The 19,771-nt window shown below is 42.6% G+C and overlaps 1 protein-coding gene across 1 annotated transcript in view; it reads left to right on the top strand.

Annotated features, from left to right (window-relative positions):
* The window catches only part of LOC138804438 (ferric-chelate reductase 1-like), a 40,771-nt gene extending 21,352 nt beyond the window's left edge, over window positions 1-19,419 (top strand). Inside the window, exons 7-16 of the mRNA XM_069988687.1 lie at window positions 4,093-4,191; window positions 6,502-6,649; window positions 8,044-8,157; window positions 10,404-10,519; window positions 13,394-13,480; window positions 14,089-14,186; window positions 14,438-14,496; window positions 17,093-17,236; window positions 18,844-18,905; window positions 18,983-19,419. Coding sequence (XP_069844788.1) covers window positions 4,093-4,191; window positions 6,502-6,649; window positions 8,044-8,157; window positions 10,404-10,519; window positions 13,394-13,480; window positions 14,089-14,186; window positions 14,438-14,496; window positions 17,093-17,236; window positions 18,844-18,905; window positions 18,983-19,075 — 1,020 coding nt within the window. The 3' untranslated portion in view covers window positions 19,076-19,419. The remainder of the gene's footprint in view (window positions 1-4,092; window positions 4,192-6,501; window positions 6,650-8,043; window positions 8,158-10,403; window positions 10,520-13,393; window positions 13,481-14,088; window positions 14,187-14,437; window positions 14,497-17,092; window positions 17,237-18,843; window positions 18,906-18,982) is intronic.
* The last annotated feature ends 352 nt before the right edge of the window (window positions 19,420-19,771 follow it).

The raw sequence follows: 19,771 nt of genomic DNA on the forward strand, positions 1-19,771 counted from the left end.
CTAAGGTTACAGGTGTGAGCCACTGGTGCCAGGGTAAGAATGTTCTTGATAGCAGAATTTAAATTGAACACTACTTCTTCAGGAAACCCATATTTCAGAAAGAAAAGAAAGTAAAGAAAAAAGATGGTCATGATAGAAGAACCAGTGCTTTTTCTACAATGCACTCAAATCACCTGGTTGTGATGCACCTGTCACAAGTATTCCACAATACTTAAAGACAGCTTTAAGTTTTCTTTTGAGGAAGATGGCAGTCCAGTGTATAGGAATGACATAGGCAGTTTACTATACAGCTGTAGAATGCACTGCTATTATCTTTCATGAAACAAAGACTTCAATCTACATGGTACAGGTTCTACCATGTGCTTTCAAAAAGAAGACCTTTTGAGGCTTTCCCCTTCAAAGTTGCTTTTATGAGAAATCTGTATACATTTTTACAGGAAATAATGCTATGATTGTTGTAAAACATTTCCCTTAGTTCCTCTTTGTAAGGATTACCAGCTTATTTTGGGAAGTATTTTCAGGTCTTCCAAAATGAGTTGTTTGGTGTTTCTTTTTATTTTTCCGTGCCAGTACTGGGGCTGAACTCAAAGCCTTGGTGCTGTCTCTTAGCATTTTTGCTCAAGGCTGCCACTCTACCACTTGGACTACAGCTCTCTGCTTCTAAGGTTTTTGGGCTTTCCTGTTCAGGCTGTCTTTGAACTACCATCCTCAGATTTCAGCCTCTTGGGTAGATAAGATTACAGGTATGAGCCACTGGTGCCTGGCTGGTGATTTCTTATGTCATGTGAATAATGAAGCTGGGTTAAAAAAAATCCACGTGGGAAAATACTGCACGAAAGGAAATGTACTCATTGCCTGACACATGTAACTGTAATACCTTTGTACACCACATTTATAATAACAATAAATTAAAAAAATCCAATGTGACTGACCACAAAGCAATACTGAAAGGGAAGGTAATACTTGTTATGGGAATAGTATTCTGTCAATTGGCTAAATTGGATCAAATTGGATCAAATTCTGAAGATGAATCCAAAAGGATTAAAAAGTGTTGTTGGATAAGCACAGTTTTATTAAGGTTTATTTTTGGGATATAGCATTTATTTACATGTATCTAAATATATATATATATACATACATATATCTAAACATATTCATATATATCTAAAGATATACATTCTAAGCAACTTATTGTGGTTACTTTAAGCTGAAATCCATGCTTTAATATCCTTTTGCTGGCTACATAAAATCTGAGCAAGAGGAAAGGATATTGTTGTTGGGTTGAGTATGGTGCTTAGCTCACAGGTAGACCTGTTATTTTTGGCTAAATTGTAGGTAAAAAAAAAGGCACAAAAGCATTTATCTCAAATTTAGGATATATTTATCTTACTTAGAAATTAGATCTGTTTCTAGTATAGTATTCATCAAAAAATATTTATAAAAGAGGCTTAATTGTGCAGGTGCAGTTGATTTACGGAGTGATCCTGTTGAATGATTAAAATAATCTGTACACCTGTTTGCCTAAATTGGCAGAAACGAACCATCTTCAAAATATATTTTTCAAGTGGTTATTTCTATTTTGGGTTGTTAGTTTTAAAATTGTAGAGTTTTTTTTTATGACCTCTATTTTTCGAGTATACAAATCTAAGTTCAAATTCTGAAGTGATCTAGTATTATAAATACTGGTTAGGTATATAATTACCCTTTTAAAACTTGGCTTGTAAATTAATGAGAGCAATTGTTCTGATATTAGACTTCATCACTGAAGTTGAGGGAATGGCCATGCATCTTCCCTCTACGTTCTTTGTGTTGTTGTTGTTGGTCATGAGACTTGAACTCAGGGCCCGGGCACTGCCTCTCAGCCACACTTCTGGTTTTCTGGTGGTTAATTGGAGATAAGCGTCTCATGGATTTTCCTCCCTGGGCTGACTTTGAACTCTGATCCTCAGATCTCAGCCTCCTGAGTAGCTAGGATGACAGGCATGAGGCATTGGTGCCCGGCTGAATTTTCAATATATCTTTCCTTTTTTTCTTTTTTCTTTTTAGTGCTATTTCTGGGGTTTGAACTCAGGGCCTTTTGCTCTCACTTTAGCTTTGTTCACTCAAGATTGGCATTCTACTACCTTGGCCATGCCTCCAGCAAAAAAGCCAAGCTGGAGGCATGGCTCAATAGTAAGATATGGGTGCAAGGTCCCTTAGTTCAAACCCCAGACTATGGCAAGAAAAGTGGAATATTTTGAAATAAACTTCAGTCAGGAACTAGAGAAATATGTTAGAATTTCATATTGGATTTTTGAGATGGGTATCACTATGGAGTCCAGGCTAGTCTTTGAATGGGAAGTGTTGGGATTCATAGCGCAACTGATTCTAATAGGGTAGTCTTGACCTTGTTTAAGCAGTTAGTGAAGCCGGGTGCTGGTGGCTCATGCCTGTAATCCTAGCTACTCCGTAGGCTGAGATCTGAGGATCACAGTTCAAAGCCAGCCCAGGCAGGAAAGTCCGTGAGACTCTTACCTCCAATAAACCACTAGAAAACCAGAAGTGGTGCTGTAGCTCAAGCAGTAGAGCACTCGCCTTGAGCTGAAGAGCTGAGGGACAGCGCCCAAGCCCAAAATTCAAGCCCCACGACAGACAAAAAAAGAAAAGAAGAAGTTAGTGACTAGAGCTGGTGTGATAATGTATCTATAGTTCTGTTGCTGGTGAGCTTGAGACAAGAGGATTTCTTTTCTTTTTTCCTTTTGTGTGTGTGTGTGTGTGTGTGTGTGTGTGTGTGTGTGTGTGTGTGTGTTTGTGTGTGTGTTTGTGTGTCAGTTCTGGGGCTTCAACTGCGGTTCTTGAGCTTTTATTTATTTTTTATTTTATTTTATTTTATTTTTTTTTGTCGGTCGTGGGGCTTGAACTCTGGGCCTGGGCGCTGTCCCTCAGCTCTTCAGCTCAAGGCGAGCGCTCTACCACTTGAGCCACAGCGCCACTTCCGGTTTTCTGGTGGTTTATTGGAGATAGGAGTCTCATGGTCTTTCTTGCCCGGGCTGGCTTTGAACCGCGATCCTCAGATCTCAGCCTCCTGAGTAGCTAGGATTACAGGCGTGAGCCACCAGCGCCCGGCACTTTTATTTTTTTCTTATCAGGGCTAGTACTCTACCACTTGAGCCGCAATTTTACTTTAGGCTTCAAACTGTGATCCTCAGGTAGCTAGAATTATACGCATGGGCCACGAGCACCTATGTATGCAAGAGGATTTCTTTTTTTCCTTTTGTCGGTCATGGGGCTTGAACTCTGGGCCTGGGCGCTGTCCCTCAGCTCTTCAGCTCAAGGCGAGCGCTCTACCACTTGAGCTACAGTGCCACTTCCTGTTTTCTGGTGGTTTATTGGAGATAAGAGTTTCATGAACTTTCTTTCCCAGGCTGGCTTTGAACCTCGATCCTCAGATCTCAGCCTCCTCAGTAGCTAGGATTACAGGCGTGAGCCACTGGTGCCCGGCTGAGGATTTCATTTTTTAAGCCCAGAAGTTTGGGATCAGTCAGTCTGTGTAACATAGGGAGACTCCCCTTTTAAAAATGAGACACTGCTGAGTAGTGTAGAAATGGACATGACTGGACAGTGTATCCTGATTTGTAAATTTTTTGGGATTAAAAAAAAAGCTCAAGAATGGTAACACTGGCTCACAGGGTAGTTCTATGTTTAGTTTTTTGAGGAAATTACAAAGTGGCTTTCAACGTGGTTGTACCCGTTTACATTCCCACCAATAGTGCATTAGTGTTCCTTTCCCCCACATCCTGCCAACATTTGTTGTTGTTTGCATTTTTGATGATGACCAGTCTTACTGGGGTGAGATGGACTTTTTTTAAATTCATATTTCCTTTATGGCCAGAGCTATTGAGCAGTTCCTCCTGTGTTTATTGGCCATTTTTACTTCTTGTGAGATATCTCTATTTAGCTTCTTTGCCCATTTATTAATTGGACCATTGGTTTGTGGAAGGCTTACTTTCTTGAGCTCTTTGTATATTCTGGATCTTCGGCCTTTTATTAGGGACTCTTCAAAAAAAATGCTGAAATTTGTTTAAGCCTTTCTCATTTGCAAATGTTTTTCAGGGTAATGATGATGCTTACATCTGTATTCATGAAGATCAGACTGTACGCATACAACCTGCCCATTTGACAGGGCGGAGCCACCCTGTGATGGACAGCCGGGTGAGTGAATCACGCCAGCCACCTCCCCCTGCCTGCCCTGTGCCCAGAGCCTCAACTCCCACTTCTTTTCCTCCCACAGATGGCAGCAGTGCCAGAGAGTACTTCATGGTTTGTTAGCACAGTTGGAGTCTTAGTCCCTTTCCAAAATCTTTTATTTATTTATTTTTTGTGTATATTTTTATTGTAAAAATGCTGTACAGAGGGGTTACAGTTACAGGAGCAAGGTAATGAGTACATTTCCTATGGAGCGTTGTTACCCCCTCCTTTGTTTTTCCCCTAACATGCCTTCCCTCCTCACCGCTCCAACTCCTCCCCCCACCCCCACAGTTATAAAATTCATTTTCAACATAGTGTCATGTACATCTCATTGTTACAATGGGTCATTCTGTATCCTTATTTCAGCATTTTGTTATTTCCCTTCTCCTCCCCAAATTAGAAAAATGTATATACAAGATGCAAGGCATAGAAATCAAATACAGTGAAAACAGGGGTTATACCATGGGGGAACAACATAAAAAAGAAACAACCCCCCCCACATACTACATTATAAGTATATTAAAAACAACAGCAACAAAGATAAAACCTCTTGTGTCCATATGTTAGGGTTCATTTCACTTAGCATCATCTTATATGGTCATATGTACATAGCTTTTGACCTCTTCTGCTTGTCCTAGACATATACTAGTTATTGCAAATAAGGGAGACCACGGGACCTATGTTTCTTTGGGCCTGGATTACTTCACTTATAATAATTTTTTCCAAGTCTTCCAAAATCTTTTAGAGAGAGACAGGTTTCTTGTTTCTTTTCACTGTTGGCAGTACTAGAGTTTGAACTCAGGGCTTAGTGCTCATGTGCCTTGCTAGCTTGGTTGGTACTCTATCACCTGAACCATACCTCTAGTCCAGCTTTTTGCTGGTTATTTCAGAGACAGAGTCTCTTGGGCTAACTAGACTGGCCTAAAACCTTGATCCTCAGCCTCTTGAGTAGCTAGGATTATACTTGTGAGCCACCAGCCTCAGACCTGACAGGTGTTGAAGAAGAGGCTTAGTTTAGTGAGAAGGATTTCTTGGCTGGTGAGGATGAGGGATACATGATCAAGATTGATGTCACTGGCAGCTGACTTGTATCTTTTGATGGTGTCTGTGCCATATGTGGACCATGGCTGTTGATGAAGTGGTTGTGGTCCAGATGAATGACAAATAGACGAGCTCCAAGTGGGCAGTAGCTCTCCCTACTACAACCAGTGAGGTGTGGCTTCACAGCTGTGTGTAGCTTTCTCACGGGCTCATTGCTCCACTGGCTTGGAATTCTCCCCACTTCTGCCTGCTCAGGCATTGCTGGGTAATTGTTGCTTCAGAGTGAGTGTTTGTATCTGGTGGCCAGATGGAGTGAGTACACTTGCCAGAGTGTCTCATTCGGGTGGAGGAACCTTGGAGTTCTGGCACAGAGTAAAAATAATATTTTTGCCAAATGGGATAAAGACTAATCACCCGAAAGAGCATGTTTCCTATAGTCTTCAAAGTGGAAATGGAGACAAGAACATTCACCTCCCACCTTAGAGGAAGGAAATTGGACCAGATGTTAGCTACTTGGGAAGCTGAGATGTAGGAATTATGGTTTGAAGCCAGCTCGGCAAGAAAGTCCATGACACTTATCATCAATTAACCAGTAGAAAGCCAGAAGTGGATCTGTGGCTCAAGTGGTAGATAGCTATCCTTGAGTGAAAAAGCTAAGGAACAGCACCCAGCCCCGAAGTTCAAGCCCTAGTACTGGAACAAAAAGAAAAGAATTTGAACTAGCTAGAATGAGTTCCTCCTCCTCCTCTTCCTCTTCTTCTTCTCCTTCTTTCTCTTTTCTCCTTTCTCCTTTCTCCTTCTCCTTCCTCCTCCCCTCCTCCCCCTCCTCCCCCTCCTCCCCCTCCTCTCTTCCTCCCTCTCCTCCTCCCCCCTCCTCCTCCTTGTTGTCATTGTCTTCCTCCTCCTCTTTCTTTCTTTCTTTCTTTCTTTCTTTCTTTCTTTCTTTCTTTCTTTCTTTCTTTCTTTCTTTCTTTCTTTCTTTTTCTTTCTCTCCCTCTCTCTTTCTCTCCCTCTCTCTTTCTCTCCCTCTCTTTCTTTCTTTCTTTCTTTCTTTCTTTCTTTCTTTCTTTCTTTCTTTCTTTCTTTCTTTCTTTCTTTCTTTCTTTCTTTCTCTTTCTTTCTTTCTCTCTTTCTTTTTCTCTTCCCCCTCTCCCTCCCTCCCTCTCTCTCCCTCTCTCTCTCTCATAGCACATCTTTGCAAAGCACTGAGAAGTCCTATCTGTGTGTTTGCAGAGGCTTCTAGAGGATATGGCCTGGGGGCTGACGGATGGTGTTATCCAGTGTTCTTTCCGCAGAAACATCACCCTTCCTGGGGAGGAGAATAGGTTTGATCTAAATGCAAGCTACTACATTTTTCTAGCAGCTGGTGCATCCAGTGATGGTAAGTCACTGATAAAAACTTCTGTGTGTGTTTCTTTCCTTTCCTTTATCATCTCTTTCTCAGGGACCACTGAAATTGCTCCTTTTAAAGGAGACGCTTAGAGGTGAGGAGCTGTAACCCTCTGGGGAGGCAGGAAAGGGCACCATGGATAGCAACTGATTCATGATTGTCAAGAAGGATGCTTCCTGCTACACTGCAGCAGTGCTGGTTTACTGTTGCTCCCTTGCTCCCTCGCTCCCTCCCTCGCTCCCTCCCTCGCTCCCTCGCTCCCTCCCTCGCTCCCTCCCTCGCTCCCTCCCTCGCTCCCTCGCTCCCTCCCTCGCTCCCTCCCTCGCTCCCTCCCTCCCTCCCTTCCTCCCTTCCTTTCTTCCTTCCTTCCTTCCTTCCTTCCTTCCTTCCTTCCTTCCTTCCTTCCTTCCTTCCTTCCTTCCTTCCTTCCTTCCTTCCTTCCCTTTTGTTCTTTCTTTTGTGCAGGTACTAGGGCTTGAGCTCAGGGCCCTTTAGCTCTTTCACTTAAGGGCTAGCACTCTACCTTTTGAGCCACAGCTCCAGGTCTGGCTTTTTGATGGTTAATTGGAGATACAAATCTAACAAACTTTCCTGCCTGGGCCAGCTTCAAACCACAATCCTCTTGAGGAGCCAGGATTGCAGGTGTGAGCACTAGCATGGGGCTGTTGCTCAAGTTTCTAAGTGAGCCCAAGGTGGTTTTAGGATTTAGAAGACCACGTGGGCGGATATTGCAATGCACATTTGTAGCAATAGTTAGATCTGATTTAAGGGCTTACCTAATGGTGCTTTGGGGGAGCTGCAGGAAATATTAAGGATAGTGTTTGGTAACTCATCTCTCTGGAAGGGATGACAGTGTCCCTCAACTATGGGAACAGAGGCAGTTGTTTTGAACATGGTGAGTAGGGGTAGAAGATGAGTACAAATTTGGTGTAGGTAGAACTGGGAGAAGCTTTGTCTTTCTATTCTTTGCTTTACATTTTCTATTGTTGGTGAAGTACAGTCCCAGGGTTCTATGTCCTGGGGCTTGAACTCAGGGCCTGGACACTGTCCGTGAGCCTCTTTGTGTTCAAGGTGAGCGGTCTATCACTTCACCCACAGTATCACTTCCGGCTTTTTCTGAGTATTTTATTGGAGATAAGTGTCTCACAGAATTTTCTGCCTGGGCTGGCTTAGCACCTCAGATCTCAGCCTCCTGAATAGCGAGGATTACAGGTGTGAGCCACTCGTGCCAGACCCCTTCATCTATCATAGTGTTGTTTTTGTATATGAACAATAACTGTTAGTATTTAATTATTTTTCATTACTGTAAGACATCTTTCTTCTATTCTATGCCCATCCCTTAAGTCCTCCTCCCTGAGGAAGTAATATTTCTTTCTCATCTTTAGGTAAAATTTCTAAACACTCTAAACAACCCTTGATTACATATGAAAAATATGATGTGACAGGGTCTGCAAAGAACGTAGGAGGCTCTCGGTCTTCACCGCTCTTGAAGGCTCATGGTGAGTTACTTGGCTGGGGTTATTGGCATTATGACTTTATGGACTAAACTTTGTTTCTCACTCAGTGTTGGCTGTATTAGGGACACTTCTCAGCAAAAAAAAACAAAAACAAGTTAACATAAATCTGAATGTTTAACCTTTGCAGATAGGAATGTTTGCTAAGTTTATTCAAAATAGAAAGTAGGTCTAATTCTGCCATTTTAAACCTGGGTTCTTATTGAAATCAGCAATGGGACATTTGACACATCTGTAGTTTTAATATAATATCCCAGTTGTTTCCCTCCCTCTCTTCCTTTCTCCTCCCTCCCTCTCTCCCTCCCTCCTTCCTTCCCTTCTCTCCCTCCCTCCTTCCCTTCTCTCCCTCCCTCCTTCCCTTCCCTCCTTCCCTTCCCTCCTTCCCTTCCCTCCTTCCCTCCCTCCCTTCCTTCCTTCCTTCCTTCCTTCCTTCCTTCCTTCCTTCCTTCCTTCCTTCCTTCCTTCCTTCCTTCCTTCCTTCCTACCTTCCTTCCTTCCTCTCTTTCTCTTTCTTTCTTTTCCTTATTTTTTAAAATTGTTTTAAGGATACCAGGATTTGAACTTGATCTTGCTTTTGGTTTGACTTGCTTGTTGTGCAGTCTGATGTCCTACCACTTGAGCTCTCTTTTCAGTCCTGCTTTTTGCTGATTGGTTTGGAGATGTAATCATGAGGAAGTTTCTTTCCAGGCTGGTTTCCAGCTGTGATCCTCAGATCTCAGCCTCTTGAGTAGCTAGGATTACAGGCCTGAAACACTGGCACCTGATTGCAGTTGTTTCTAACTATAGCTGGGATTAAATAGCTCTGGGTTAATTTATTTAACTTTTATGAGATCTTAATTTTTTTTTGTACTTTCTTAAAATAAAGGCTAATTTTTTTTTTTTAAAGTTGTCTTTGGTCTTGATGTTCATTGATGATAGTAGTTTGGTTTCACAAGTACAATTTTATGTGAAGGCTCGATCAAGTTTCCAGTGTCTGAGGTTGTCCCTGGTGGTTAGTGCAGTTCTTAGGGATTGATGATCTAAAGGAGGACCCACACAAAGCTGGAAGAGCTTTTTTGTATCATGGACACAGGCTCTCATGTGCTCTGCTTCTGTCAGTAAAACTTGGTTCCGTCTGAAATGCTGGCCAGAGGTTAAAAAGATGGGATTTAGAAGTAGGGAAATAGTGGGGTATAAACTATTCTATTTTAAAACATTAATATTTGGGAGGAATTTTCATTTATTTTTATTTTTATTTTTATTGTGAAAATACTGTACAAAGGGGTTACAATTGCATGGGCAAGATAATGAGTACATTTCTTATCAAGCATTGTTGCCTCCTCCTTTGTTTCCCCTTCCCTTCCCATCCCATCCTCCCTCCACCCTCTCAACCAATTTTCTCCCCCCCACCCACCAAAGTTGTAAAGTTCGTTTTTCCACATAATGACTCATTGATGCAATGGATCCACCTGTATTCCTATTTAAACAATTTGTTTTTTCCCTTTCCCTCCACAAATTATACCAACCTCAAATACAGTGAAAGCAGTGGTTATACCATGGGGGAGGGACATACAAAGCAACAAAGAAATAATCTTATAAATGTGTTAGAAACAATCACCTGAAAGAAAAAAACATTTTAATACATATCTTAGGGTTCATTTCCCTAACATCAAATTTTCATTATTTGATATATTATTTTTACATTCTTCAGGGTCATCCATTTCTCCCATTGGCTGATAGATTCCATAAATATTGCCACAGTTAAGCTTGAAAATGGCTTTAGTGTGCCGCACATGGTGATGAATGCCTTTAATCCCAACTAAAGCAAGACGATAATGATGAGTTTGAAGTTAGCCAGGCCTACAGAGTGAGATCCTTTCTCAAGACAGAAACAAAAATAAAAACAAAACAAACACCTACAGTCAAAACCCAAAACGATGGGGACAGAAAATTATGGTCAATTTAATTCTCCAGGTCCTCCAGTTGGTCAGGAGTTGGATCTGGGGATCATGAGCCTGTTTTTCATTGTTTCTTGAAATCAGACATGAGGAGGCTCAATTTGACTAATTCACCTAGGGCACTTAGGGTTACCATGCACGTGGTGAAGGGCTCTAGTCTGAAGCTGTTGTGGTACTTCAGGAACATGTAGGTCATTCCCAGCATAGCTGGCCAGCTGTGTTTTCTGAGTCATTTTGTCATTGAGAAAGCAGCTTTATTTGTGGTGTCAATCCATTTACTCTTCTCACTTGTAGGTGCGCTCATGTGTGTGGCCTGGATGACTACAGTTAGCACAGGTGTATTGGTTGCCCGATTTTTCAAGTCTGTTTGGTCCAAAGCTTTCTTGCTCAGAGAAGCAGCTTGGTTTCAGGTAGGTGAGGAGAGAAAGCTTAATTTCTGTGTTATTTGAACTTTTTCACCTGAGCGATGTCTGCTTGTGTTGTTATTTCTTTTCTTTTTTTCTTTTTTCTTTTTGGGTCCGGTTGTGGGGCCTGACCTCTGGGCTCGGGTGCTGTCCCTCAGCTCTTCAGCTCAAGGCTAGCACTCTACCATTTGAGCCACAGCGCCACTTCCGGTTTTTTTCTTTTTGCTTATGTGGTGCTGAGGAATCGAACCCAGAGCCTCATGCATGCAAGGCAAGCGCCTCACCACTGAGCCACCTTCCCAGCCCCTGTGTTGTTAAATCTGGTTAAAGCTCTTATAGATTTCAGATCCTTTTTGTAGCAAACAAGCCTTTTGTTTTTATGGTTTTATTTATTTATTTTTATGCTTGAATCTCATGCTCTTGTTTGGCTTTTTATTTTTATTTATTTATTTTTTTTGCGATTTAGTGCTTGAGCCATAGCTCTCTTCAGCTTTTTTGGTGGCTAATTGGAGATAAGAGCTTTATGGACTTTCCTGACCCCACTGGTTTTGAACTACAATCCTCAGATCTTAGCCTCCTGAATAGCTAGGATTATAGATGTGAGCCATAGGCACCCAACCAGGCTCAAGATTGTTCATGGAGGTCTAAATACAGACAGGTTTGTGAAGAGGCAGGCTTCACTGGAGACTGGGTTAGGGCCATGTGTATCTAGTAATGTACAGGACTCAAGCGCCCCTTCTGTATACCTGTATTTGTCGGGGGGGGGGGTGGTAGTGGTGGTGGTGGTGGGGTGGGGGAAGATGCAGGAAGAACATTCACCCACTGCAGTGAATGAAGGTGGGTGGAGGAAGGCTGGGAGAGCTGATTGAAGACACAGTGGGCTGCACTGTGTGTCAGAGCACTGCTTTGTCCTCTGGGCCAGTAAGCGAGGGACCATCCCTAACTCCTCAGTCAGGATCAACCCAGCCTGTGAGAAGGAAGAGCAATCGGAAATGTTCTTTTCCATGATCTTCCTTCCCTATGGATCAGGAAGGCAGTCTCCAAGTGGAAACCGAAGCGGGAGTCTATAAAGTAGAACAACCTTAGCTATCTTTCCTGCATCATGGAATACAGATGTGCACTCATATACCAGAAGGGCTGTGGGTATGTGTTGAATGAGGATGATATGTAGGATGTTTGTAGGAAGTAAATGGTGTCGGTGGAACAGTTGTGACTTTATTAGGAAGTAGCATTCACACTTCCTGAGCTCCATTATCTACCTTCATTTCTCCCATTGGCTGGGAGGGCTGTCTGTTTTTATGACCCCTCCTCCTGCTCAATGCCTTTCATGTACACGCCCTTCTCCCTCTCCTGCTCCAGTCTGAAAGATGGAAGATCTGCTGGTCATGTTCCATCTAAATCCTCTACATGCCTTGGGGGCATGGCTAAAGGGGTAGAGTCGGAAACTCCAAGTTCAATCTCCAGGACTGCAAATATGAAAAATATGGTGTGTTGTGTATATGTGTGTGTGTGTGTGTGTGTGTGTGTGTGTGTGTGTGTATGTGTGTGTGTGTGTGTATGCGTGTATGCACGTGCTCATGCACCTGTGGGTATATTGATTTATATGTATGTATGTATCATCTCTATATATGTGTCTATATAGAGAGCTATATTTCTCTATATTCATATATTGATCTGCATACATATACAGATCTAAATGTATATATCTATATACACATAGCTATCTATATGTATCTATATATATCTAGATATGTATATAGATATATATGTTGTGTAGTTATATGTGTATATATGTATCTCTATATATCCATACATAAATGTATCTATATCTATTTATATATAGATCTGTATTTCTATAAGTAGATATTTATATCTATATCAATATATAGGTATCTATTTACATCTATATCTAGATCTATTTATAGCTATACCTAGATATCTATGTCTATATCTATATTGATATCTAAATATATATATATTCATATAATATCTATATGCATGATAGTGGCTTAGATCGCTGTATAATATATAGAGATGTCTATAGCTTTAGATAGATATGTAGATAGATAGGTGGATAGATGGGTAGATATATACATATATTAGATACATATAGGGTAGCTATACCTCTTTCTTTCCCTGAAATAGTTTTGGCTTGCACTAATTATCTAGGGTATAATTATTTAACAGTGCCTATTTTCACTCAATATTCTCTCCCTCTTTGTGCTGGTACCAGGACTTAAACTCAGGGCCTTGAGCTCTCATTTGGCTTTTTCGCCCAAGGCTGGTACTCTACCACTTGAACCACACTTCCACTGCTAGCTTTTTGCTGGTTGATTAGAGCTAAGAGTCTCCCAGACTTTTTTGCCCAGGCTGCCTTTGAACTAGGCTCTTCAGCCCTCAGCCCTTTGAGTAGCTAGGATTACATTCATGAGCCATGGTTGCTTGATTTCCGTATTCTCTCAATGGGTACAATGATTTTCATGCTTTATCTGCTTTTCACTCCTCTGCTCATCTGTATTGCCAGCTCTTGGGGCGATGGTACATGCTGTTTCCTGGCTGTTCCATGGCCCTGGTGGTAGCACTGTTCTTAGTGGCAGAGCTGAGTAAATGTGTTTGGGAGGAAATGCAAGACCTGGCAAATAAGTGGGCTCTGGGTGTGAATAGCCCTTCCTGCTGCTCTGCGAGGGTGCTCTCAGGAAATGGTTTGGAACGATGAGCTGGATGTTTTAATGGTAGGCTCACATTTAATTTTTACTGGCCATGAACTGTGATCAGTCGTCAGCTGAAAACCTGAGTGTAGTGAACCCCCCCTTGCTATTGACAGCAGCTCCCGTGTAGTTAGGGCTACACGTGTCCTCGCCCTGTCTCACCCCTTTGCAGGTGCATCGGCTGCTCATGCTCACCACGTCTGCGCTCACCGCTGTTGCCTTTGTTTTGCCTTTTCTATATAGAGGAGGTTGGAGTTGGGTAAGTACACTTTTTTTTTCTTCTGATACTGGTGTTTGAACTCAGGGCCTTATATTCTTGGCTTGAACTCTGGCCCTGGGTACTGTCCCTCAACTCTTCAGCTCAAGGCAAGCACTCTACCACTTAACCACAGCGCCACTTCCAGTTTTGTGGTGGTTAATTGGAGATAGGACTTTACTGCCCAGGCTGGCTTTGAATTTTGTTCCTCAGATCTCAGCCTCCTGAGTAGCTGGGATTACAGGTGTGAGCCACCAGTGCCCAGCTTGCTTGGCTTTTTTGATCACAGCTAGTGCTCTATCATTTTGTTGTTGTTGTTGTTGGTCATGGGGCTTGAACTCTGGACTTGGGAACTGTCCCTGAGCTCTTCAGCTCAAGGCTAGCACTCTACTATTTGAGCCACTGCACTACTTCTGGTTTTCTGGTGGTTAATTGGAGATAAGAATCTCATGGTCTTTCCTTCCTGGGGCTGTCTTCAAACCATAATCCTCAGATCTCAGCCTCCTGAGCGGCTAAGATGGTGGCGTGAGCCACCAGTGCCTGACTTGTATATTAGTTTCAAATCAAGGGTTTAAGAGACTGAGATTGTTACAATAACTGTTTCTGTTCAGCATGCAGGTTACCACCCGTACCTGGGCTGTACAGTGATGATTTTAGCAGTTCTTCAACCTCTTCTGGCAGCTTTCAGGCCACCTGTGCATCACCCAAGGTACTGTTGCTTTTATGCAGAAATGCTCTTAGAGGAGAATACTCATTGGTTGGTAAATGTATCCCTTTTCCAAGGGAAATACTTTTTCACATCTTACAAACGAGTCTTAGAAATTGTATTTCCTTTGAAAGGCATTGGAAATGTGTTTTGGAGATTCTATTCCCAGGCGATAGGGGAGATTTTTATTCCCGTGGGAACTAGTTGTCGCTTTACCACTTGTAGGAATGCTGACTGGTTCTGTGTTTTGGTAGGAGGCAGATGTTTAACTGGACCCATTGGAGTGTGGGAACAGCTACAAGAATAATTGCAGGTAAGCAAGTGCAAGGCCACTTGTTCAGATCTAATGGCTGGGTGTTTATAGCACCCAAGTTGTAATTTGGCTTAAGTGATTTTTTTTTTTAGATGCATTTGTAATGGCAGTAATTGGTTGTTGAGGAGAAACCAGCCTTAAACAATGAAATCCAGAAAGTAATTTCTAGAGGTAACAAGTCATTATTGCCGTTTGAAGTGTAGGGGGCTTAACAATGACTTAAAACTCTCTAAGACTTTTTTTTTTTTTTTTTAAGTTAAAAAAAAATGATCTTGGGGCTGAGAATGTGGCTTAGAGGTAGTGTGCTTGCCTAACATGCATGAAGCCCTGGGTTTGATTCCTTAGTACCACATATACAGAAAAGGCCAGAAGAGATGCTGTGGATCAAGTGGTAGAGTGCTAGCCTTGAACAAAAGAAGCCCAGGGACAGTGCTCAGGCCCTGAGTTCAAGCCTCAGGACTGGGGAAAAAAAAAGTCTTTGCCAGAATATGAAGCTATGTTGGTGGTCGTACATTTGAGCAACCCAAGTTCAGGGTCATTTTTTGTGAATTGGGTTGAGGTAGGCTGTTTACGTCTAAGCCCTCCTTCTCCAGTTCATTTCTATAGTGTTTGCAGGAGGCAGGCACGGTTTTCAAAGGCGAATGTGGTTATTGGATGCACTTAGTGGTCTCAGATAATAAAGACCTAGACGAAAATTACCTGCTCTAACATACCAGCTATGAGATTTAGCACGCAGGAAGTATGGTCAGCTGTGGCTTCCGTACTTTTCTTCCTTCTGCCACTCACGCTCAAGAACTTTCTGGGGTGTTTGGATGCCTAAATAATTGGCATATCATATTTCTTCAGAGGGGGGAATAAGACTAGGAAAAGAGCCTGGCTAGTCAATCAGGTCAAAGATCCCCTCCCATAGAGGTTTAGTTCTGCGCCCCTGATAGGGCATTGAAGCAGTCCTGCAGGCAGGCCCCTAGACACCACGGCATTGTGGCCTTCATCAGTCTGCACTTGTGGGGCTCTGGGCATCCATCCCATTGTGGCTCATCAGCCCCAAACAACTTGTGTGGGAGCTGGGGGCTGACGGAAGCCCAGAGGTTCCAAGGATGCCTGGAGAGCCCGTGCAGGCTGTGTGGAGTCTCAGATTAGGTCCCGGACTAAGGTGGCCCACAGGCTGTCTGGTGGTCCTGAGTCATGGGACTCTCCTAGAGACCCGAACTGTCCCCATTCTCAGGCTGTGAGTTCTGCTTAGGTTTTCCTTCAATAAATCTGTTTAGCTTTCCTTTCTTCTCTGTGTCCATGGACTCCTTACAAAAGATCTGATCCAGGAATTGCAGTTTTTCAGTGTTAGTTATACTAAAATTAAATCTTTGCTAAAACTTAAAAAAGTGGGTATAATTATTATTTTTTAAAAATCTTTCTCTATGTAGCACTACAGTATAAGACAATAATTAACTTTTGATTTTATTTGTTTATTTATTTATTTTGCTGGTCCTGGGGCTTGAACTCAGGGCCTAGGCACTGTCCCTGAGCCTCTTTTTGCTCAAGGCTAACACTCTACCACTTGAGCCACAGTGCCACTTCTGGTTCTTTTGAGTAGTTTATTGGAGAAAAGAGTCTCATGGGGACTTTTCTGCTCAGGCTGGCTTTGAACCATGATCCTCAGATCTCAGCCTCCTGAGTAGCTTGGATTACAGGAATGAGCCACCAGTGCCTGGCTTAACTATTGGTTTTTAAATATTAATCCTACTCATCTTGTCAATATGAAATGTTTAAATATTAGGGTTTTTCATTGTTTAATTTTAATTTTTATTTATTTTATTTTATTTTATTTTATTTTTTTTTTTGCCGGCCGTGGGGCTTGAACTCTGGGCCTGGGCGCTGTCCCTCAGCTCTTCAGCTCAAGGCGAGCGCTCTACCACTTGAGCTACAGCACCACTTCCGGTTTTCTGGTGGTTTATTGGAGATAGGAGTCTCACGGTCTCTCCTGCCCGGGCTGGCTTTGAACCGCGATCCTCAGATCTCAGCCTCCTGAATAGCTAGGATTACAGGCGTGAGCCACCAGCGCCCGGCTATTTTATTTTTTTGGTCCAGTCGTGGGCCTGAACTCTGGGCCTGGGCGCTGTCCCTCAGCTCTTCAGCTCAAGGATAGTGCTCTACCACTTGAGCCACAGCTCCACTTCCGGTTTTTTTCTTTTTGCTTATGTGGTGCTGAGGAATTGAACCCAGGGCCTCATGCATGCAAGGCAAGCGCTCTACCACTGAGCCATCTTCCCAGCCCCTAATTTTTATTTTTCTGCTGGTCCTAGGTCTTGAACAAGGAGCCCGAGTACTGTCCCATAGCTTTTCCTGTTAAGGCTGGTTCTCTACCACTTGAGCCATACCTCAACTTCTGGGTTTTTGGTGGTTAGAGGGAGATAAGAGTCTCACAGACTTTCCTTCCCCAGGATGGCTTGAACCATGATCCTCAGATCTCAGCTTCCCAAGTAGCTAGGATTACAGGTGTGAGCCCCTAGCCTCCGGCAAGTTTATTTTAATATAATGCACACAATAACTTCTTTTGGTGGGAATTACATTTGAATACATTTTTTTCTTTTATACTTAGTGGCAGCCATGTTCCTGGGAATGGATTTACCAGCTTTGGACCTTCCTGGTCCACAGAAAACCTATACAATGATTGGATTTGTGGGCTGGCACATTGGAACTGAAATCATCCTGGAGATACACGCTTACTGGCTCTCTCGAAAAGGTGACTTTTAGGAAAGCCGAGTGAAGCAGAATCATGTTCTCGCCAACTGCTGGGGTTCAGTTAGTTTCCTGGTACTGGTAGGGGATCATTATGTAGTAGCTTCTTAGTTACCACGTGATTCCTTACCCTTCCCTTCTCTTCCCTTTCTTGTGGATTCCCTACCCTCCCTCCCTCCCTCCCTCCCTCCCTCCCTCCCTCCTTTCCTTCAGGGCCTTATCTCTCACTTGCCTTTTTCAATTCAGGGCTGGTGCTCTACCACTTGAGCCACAGATTTGTTAGCAAACTGGAGATAAGAGTATCACAGACTTTTCTGTCTTCACGAGCTTCTAACTGTGATCCTCAGTTCTCAGCCTCCTGAGGAGCTAGGATTACAGGCTAGCTATGCTATCAGTAGTATTGGGCTTTCTGAAAAACGTGTAAGGGAAAGGTCTCTGGTAGCACAGCTGAGACCATCTTGGTAAGTTCATGCACTCTGGGTGATGATCGGGTCAAGACCCAGCACACCCTGGGCACTTGGACAACTAGAGGAAGGAGAGACCCAGAGCCCTGGAATTTAGGTGATAATAGCTAGACAGGATCTACTTTGCCAGTGTTCTCTGGTTGGGTCTTAATGCCCAGCAGGGCCAAGATCTCTATAGCCACCACTGAGTGGGGAATGGAAGCCATTTTGAACTAGCTGAGATCTCTATGTCCTATCTAGTTGTCAGCCTCCAATAGTGTGACCTCAAAACAAGAAACTCTTGGTGTCTAGTCCATATGCCTGGGCAGCTGTTAGATGAGATTGGACAAGACCAAGTTGGTGTGGCTGTAGCCGAACAGCTTGTAGAGCCAGAGACATGTCTGTTCTCCTACTCTGGCTTCTTCTTTTTTAAAACCTCGGTCTCATTTTGTATCCCAGACTGGCCTCAAATGTGAGATTGTTTGCCTCAGCCGCACTGGGACTACAGGTGTGTACTACCACTCCTTTGGTCCTTGGTAGGGTTATGTTCTTGAGGTTTTGATGACACCCCGAATTTCAGCTGACAAATTAAAATATGTATATACATAGAACCTGGATTGTCATCACATGTTAATTAGCTTGATTTAGCAACTCCACAACCTATTGAAATGTGATATTCCATAGACATATATAATTGGTAGTTGTTCATTAACAAAGGAAAATGAAAGGTTCTTAGGATTTTGGTGTGGTGTCAATGAGTGGAGGAAGAGAACTGGTTTAAAAGACATTTTTTCATTGTAATTATAAAGGTGAGATACAGAGGGGTTACAGTTACATAAGTCAGGTGAAGAGTACGTTTCTTTTTGGACAATGTCACCTCTTCTAGCTCCCTCCCAGTTTTCCCCTCCCGTCCCCACCCACAAGTTGTATACTTCATTTTCAATACAGTGCCTGGTGACTACACTGCTACATTTGTTCACCCTTTGTCTCTCTGTTTCTGTCCCTGGAAGAGAGCTTTTAAGTTCTTTGAGACAGGTCCCAGTTTGCAAGAGCCTTAAATATTCCTGGGAATCAGTGAGCACGAGGAATCAGTTATTTTCCCCTAGTTTATGTACAAGTCCGTGTTCCTGCATAGCATGGTGTTTATAGGCTATGTTGTTCTTGACAGTGCAAATACTGGATGATGACAGAATTCAGATCCTTCAGTCTCTGACGTCAGCAGAGGCAGAGGTAAATTCTTCATTGCTTGTCTATTCACATACAGCTTGGTGCTGGTCCTTGCTCTTATGTCTCAATTTTTCTTCCAGGGCCATGCTTTTAAAAAGGCTGTGTTGGCAATTTATGTCTGTGGGAATGTGACTTTTCTCATCATGTTCTTCTCTGCAATCAGCCGTCTCTAAGCAAGCTAAGACCTTGCTTTCTATGGACCAGGTGAAAATCATCCTCAAACCAAAGGAACTCACAGCTGATACTGCCTGCCTGCAGCAGAGCCCCCAACATCTGTTTTGGAAACCCAAGGATACATCTGTAGGGAAGTTCTGAAGCCTGGTCTTCATAGAGCAAAGGCAAGAGGCCTGTGTAGACAGTACCGGATATTAAGTGCCTTGTGTGCAGTTCTGCATCTTAAAGCTTCATTGTACTTGAGGAGAAATGACTCCAGTATTCTATGTTGTAATTTTAAGAATGCTAGCATTGAAGAAAGTAAAACAAGAATAACTAGGAAATTGAAATATCATTAGGATAAAACGAAAGGCTATTAAGGCATATATATATATATATATATATATATATATATATATATGCACAAATATATTTTTTTACAAAGGTGATGTTGTACTTTAAAGGAAACACCTATTTTTCATGGCTTATCTGAAGTTTTCCCTCAGGCCCAGGGATGTAGGTCAGCAGAAAACACTTGCCTAATAAGGCTGAGGCTCTGGCTTTGATCCTAAGGCTCCCGTCCCCCACAGGAAGTATGTTTTCCAGTTCAGTTTTGGGGATACTTTCTTTCTTTTTTGTATTTCAATTCTTCTCTAGTCAAAGATGGAGGAAGGGTTGACTTCATTGTAGATGTTTATTAATATTAAATTATAGAA

The sequence above is a fragment of the Dipodomys merriami genome, unplaced genomic scaffold, assembly GCF_024711535.1.
Source record: "Dipodomys merriami isolate MVZ:Mamm:240054 unplaced genomic scaffold, mDipMer1.0.p SCAF_365, whole genome shotgun sequence".
Lineage (NCBI taxonomy): Eukaryota > Metazoa > Chordata > Mammalia > Rodentia > Heteromyidae > Dipodomys > Dipodomys merriami.